This window comes from Macrobrachium nipponense, chromosome 27 (assembly GCF_015104395.2).
Source record: "Macrobrachium nipponense isolate FS-2020 chromosome 27, ASM1510439v2, whole genome shotgun sequence".
Lineage (NCBI taxonomy): Eukaryota > Metazoa > Arthropoda > Malacostraca > Decapoda > Palaemonidae > Macrobrachium > Macrobrachium nipponense.
In genome coordinates this window covers 22,815,721-22,821,148 of record NC_087216.1, presented here as the reverse complement: position 1 = coordinate 22,821,148, position 5,428 = coordinate 22,815,721, and the positions used below count along the sequence as shown (strand labels likewise).

At 38.1% G+C, this 5,428-nt stretch overlaps 1 protein-coding gene across 2 annotated transcripts in view; it reads left to right on the top strand.

Moving 5' to 3' along the window:
• LOC135200907 (septin-2-like) overlaps positions 1-5,208 on the top strand; it is a 34,369-nt gene extending 29,161 nt beyond the window's left edge. For both annotated transcript variants that reach the window (XM_064229661.1, XM_064229660.1), the window contains 5 exons: positions 2,652-2,841; positions 3,089-3,203; positions 3,695-3,822; positions 4,143-4,316; positions 4,891-5,208. In XM_064229661.1, coding sequence (XP_064085731.1) covers positions 2,652-2,841; positions 3,089-3,203; positions 3,695-3,822; positions 4,143-4,316; positions 4,891-5,067 — 784 coding nt within the window. In that variant the 3' untranslated portion in view covers positions 5,068-5,208. The remainder of the gene's footprint in view (positions 1-2,651; positions 2,842-3,088; positions 3,204-3,694; positions 3,823-4,142; positions 4,317-4,890) is intronic.
• The last annotated feature ends 220 nt before the right edge of the window (positions 5,209-5,428 follow it).

Here is a 5,428-nt window from a genome sequence, read left to right as displayed (position 1 = left end):
GCCAAATAGCCGATTTCCTGCTTTTCTTAGGAATGTGCAGAAGTTGGCAGTCCCCTACCATCAAGGGATATATAAAAGTATGCTGTCAGCAGTCTTTCGGCACAGAGGCCTGGAACTTACTGACAACAGAGATCTTCACGATCTCTTGAGATCGTTCGAGACAACTAAGATACCTCAGGCGAGACCTCCTTCCTGGAACTTAGACTTAGTTCTAAGACTTTTGATGTCGAGTCCTTTCGAGCCTCTCCATACTGCGTCTCTTAGGAACTTGACAAAGAAAGCTCTTTTCCTAACTGCTCTGGCGACGGCGAAGAGAGTTAGCGAAATTCAAGCCATCAGTAAACAGGTGGGCTTCAAAGGTGACAACGCTGTCTGCTCTTTGAGTCCCACTTTCTTAGCGAAAAATGAGAACCCGTCTAACCCTTGGCCCAAGAGCTTCGAAATTAAGGGTATGACAAGCCTTGTGGGCCAAGAACCTGATGAGAGGTCCTGTGCCCTGTCAGGGCTCTCAAGTTTTACGTTCGCAAGACAAAGGAGGTACGGGGGTCCCTCAGATAATCTGTGGTGCTCTGTAAAGAGACCCGATTTACCATTGTCCAAGAATGCTTTGGCTTTCTTTCTAAAAGAGACGTTATAAAAGAGGCTCATTCATCTTTCCAGAAGACTGGTTTGAGCCTCTTGCGAGTGAAAGCTCACGAGGTCAGAGCGGTCGCAACCTCCGCTGCCTTCCAAAAGAACATGTCGATCAAGGACATCCTTGACGCCACCTTTTGGAGGAGCAATTCTGTATTCGCCTCACACTACTTGCGAGATGTGAGAACGATATATGAGGACTGTTGTTTCTCTTGGGCCATACGTGTCTGCAGACACAGTCTTGGGGGGTGGCTGGAGGTAGCTCTTTTTCCTATCCCTTAGGTTTAGGTTAGTTTTTATTGTGTTTTTAGGTTGTGGTGAGTCTTGTGTGAAGATCTCCCATCCCTTAGTTTAGTGTTCAAAGGGGTTTTGGATAGTTGGTCAGGTGGTGGTCAGTTGCTTCGTTGCCCTCATATGTATGGCTCGATGGTCTTGTCACGTTGAGGTCACGTCCCAGTTGACAGATCATCCAGAGCGCACCAGCACTACAGGTCTCCACCTGGCTGCAACTCTGATTAAGCAAAAAGCAGGTTTAAGTGACAGTAATCACAGAGTCTACTTTGCTAACAGGTGAGGAACCAATATATATATATATATTAATTTAAGTTCCTACAAATCCTATTCTGTCTCTTCCCACCATTCGAAGGTGGGATTCAGCTATATATATATCTGTCAGGTAAGTTGCATGAACAAAATGTTATTGTTATAATACAATTAAGTTTGTTCATACTTACCTGGCAGATATATATAATTAAAGTGCCCACCCTCCTCCCCTCAGGAGACAGTGGCATTAATAAAATATGAATAGAAAATGGAATGGTTCCTGATATCCGCCTCCCAGCGGCGGGAATGGGTACTACCACCTGGCCGCCCCACTGCGTGTGCCGCGAGTTTTGAAATTCTGTCGGACTTCAGAAAATACAGCTATATATATATCTGCCAGGTAAGTATGAACAAACTTAATTGTATTATAACAATAACATTTCTAACTAATTTCCATTACTTTCTGTGGCTTACTTACTGTTGGTTGCTCCCTAGCAACCTTAATATCTACCACTTCTTCAACTGATTTGGGGTCATTACCTGCCCAGACTTTCTCTATCTTGAGATGTCATTCTATTTTCCAGCTTGGGAACATCGCTTTGCAGCCACTTCTTGTGTCTATGAGCCTTCCAAAAAACTGCAGATATAAATCATAGAATTTTGCATTCTCACCTTGTCTCTGCTTCAAAAAGTAGTGCAGGCATTATACAAACACCATAAGTTTTGCCACCTTTGATATTATTCACCACAAATTCAGCATTCTCTTTTTGCAATTTCTGGGTTGTTTCTTAATGGACTCCTGATATCCATGTCCAGTATGTCACCAAGATACAAATGCTTAACTTCCGACAAGGTCTTCTCTTCTCTACAGCATACAAATAAGATATAGGTTATTAGTATTTCTTGTACATGGTGGCTGTTGGAAGTCTTTAACTCCATTTAAACTTTGCAATCCTGGTCATCTGAAGTGGCACCATCTGGTACATTATATAGGTAGTTTTGCGTTTAGCCTAACAACTTGCTCACAGCATCTGCATTGCTACTTCCTACTACACTTAACTCTTTCTGGTCAACAATTTTTTTGAGTCGGCTGTTGATGTTCATCTAATTGCTTGCCTTATATAATTGCTGTGATAAAGATTGTGTTGTTGATTTGCCCTGTCACAGAGCCAAACTGGTATTTATTTTGAAAATTTTAATGTGAACTTTCCCCCCAGCATTAATTCCATGCTTTTATATGTTTCTGTATTCAATACCTCTTTTTCATAAAGAGTTGTTACATACTTTTGTGTTGCAGTTGTTTTCCCATACTGTAGTTAGGAGGGTGATACTACACATTGAACATACAAATAGTAACTTGATTTCAAATGTACAATAGCTGATTATTTCAGTTAAGGTAATTTGTTTCATGGACTTCCTCAAATTGAAAAGTTTTTTCTCTAGAGATAGGAATCTGCAATGCTTATATTTTCCAGGTTGAAGAGCATAGATTTGGTGTGCATGAAAAAACTGGATTCCAAGGTCAACATCATTCCCATCATTGCTAAAGCAGACACAATTTCCAAAGCAGAGCTCACAAAATTCAAGCAGCGCATCATTCAGGAAATCAAGATGAATAACATACAGATTTATCAGTTTCCGACTGATGATGATACAATGGTCAAGGTAAATATGATTCCTATTTCTTTATTTCTTTAATAATTGCAGTTAGGTCATTTGTATGCCATGTGTTTGAAGAGAAATTTCATTTCCTACAATTGCTTTGTGTTGTTAGGATTTTAGAAAGTAGTAATGTATTGATGTCAAAATTAGTACTATTGATGTGGCTGATGTATTTATCTGAAACAGTGTAAGTATTCCAACGGGCAAGTATAATATACTAAATTTTTGTCTCTTTCTTTTCCTCCTCCAGGTTAATACTGAGATGAACAGCCAGATACCTTTTGCAGTTGTGGGCAGTACTGACTTTGTACGTGTTGGTAACAAAATGGCTAGGGCTCGTCAGTATCCTTGGGGAACTGTTCAAGGTTTGTAGCTTGTTTGACGTTCATCAGCTTTATGTTTGTTAAAAAAAATATTAGAGTAATGTACAGCTGAAAGTTCTAAGTTTAAAAATAATTCTCTAAACCTTTCCAGAATTCTGTACCAGTACAAATTTTAATACTAGCAGCAGAAGATCAGACCCAGAAGTTATCAAAAAGATCCCTCACGCTAAAGTGCCATCATAGATTTTATTTATTTATTTGTTTATTTTATATTACAGGTGATCGTTTTCTTGATTTGAGTGTGATGCAAGGCAAATCAAGCAGTTAAACACTGTGTCTCTGTTTAAACAAATATTCAGAATTCAGGGATGGCTGTATATTACCAAATAAAATTTAAATTGATATCTTGCACACATTATAATTTCTTCGGGTTCTAAGCTACTACGTAGTATTTTTAGAAGGCGAAGAACAATTTACAGTTGTGTAAATCCCAAGTGCTTAAATTCTTAATGGATGTGCATACCTTATTCCAGTTGAAAATGAGAGCCATTGTGACTTCACAAAGCTACGAGAGATGTTGATCCGAACTAACATGGAAGATATGAGAGAAGTAACTCATCAACGTCACTATGAGCTGTATCGCAAGAAAGTGCTTGAAACTGTAAGTTACAAGCCTTTAAACAGCTGTAATGATCCTATTAAAGATCAATATATGCTAATTATACTTTCATATAGTATCAAAGGTTATTCATTTAAATAGACATTTAGATAATGGTGGCAGTTGAAGTAGTGAGCCTCGGCATGAGTTTAATTTCCTTTATGGTCTCATTTCTCATTCTCATTCAGTTTGAATTCTTATGTTTTTCGTAAAGGGCAGTAGAAAGAATTCAGATGTTGGGGATATTGTAAATGACACACTTGCCAGTATGATTTAGATACAGAAATGCCATCTGTAAAGAGGTTTCTGCTTTGGTCTTGTAGATGGGATTCACTGATGTTGGCCAAGACAACCAACCTGTAAGTTTCCAGCAAACATTTGAAAGGAAGCAAGTTGAACATCGAGTGGAGTTGCAGCGCAAAGAGGATGAAATGCGGCAAACGTTTGTTCTTCGTGTCAAGGAGAAGGAGACAGAGTTGAAGGAAGTAGAGAAAGAGGTCTGTATACTATAGTAGAGTTAACATGTATTGTACTTTCTTTCGGAACAGTATTTTAATATTTGTCCATGTTGGGATTATTGCCGCCATTGCACCTCATGTTTTGCACTGTAGCCATTACTTAAGGTTCTTTGCAGCCTGCCCTCGGCCCCTAGCTACAAACCTTTTCATTCCTTTTACTGTACCTACTTTCACATTCTCTTTCTTCCATCTTACTTTCCACACACCTAATAGTTGATTCATAGTGTAACTGTGAGGTTTTCCTCCTGTTACACCTTTCAAACCTTTTACTGTCAATTTCTGCTTCAGTGCTGAATGACCTCATAGGTCCCAGTACTTGACCTTTGGCCTAAACTCTATATTCGATTCAAATTGAATATTTGTAACTTTCTTGAGCAAAGGTGCCATATGAACTTAGATTTGAATGATAAGAATTTTCACTTTTCAAAGAGTAGTTACATTAATTTTTTTCCTGCCATTATTTGGTATACATAAGTATATCATAACAACACTCGGTTTCATTCAGAATTCTCTTATTCTTAAAGGGTATGTATCAAATTCTTTTATATTTCAGCTGTACACCAAATATGATCAACTGAAGAGGGACCACGCAGAGGAAAAGAAGAACTTTGAGGAAATGAAAAAGAGGCTAGAAGAAGAGAAAACCGAGTTCCAGAAGCGTAAACAGCAAGTGGCGACACAGCAATTAACTCATCACACACTCACTTTGGGCAAGAAGATGAAAAAGTAAAGGTAAAATTATTACTGTTGAAATTGTTATGCCACAGAACCCCAGCTTTCCAAATGCATTCATAAAATGTTCTTCCTCAAGGATATTTTCATAATTCACTCTCGTAGTGACGATGTTGAAAAACCAAAATAAAGATGAATTATGTTGATTGTTGCAGAGGCAAAGTTTTCACCTTGACTAAGCAATGTAAACCAAAGAAAACCTTCCGTTGTTCTATTTTTGAAAGGTCAGTTTAGCTGTATTTTTGTAATTTAGTAGTTTCCACCCTAGATAAAATGCTATACGTATTTAGTATTTTATATTTTCAAAATAATTATAATCAGTTTGATGTCCCATATGTAAATTAAATAATTAGTTTCAG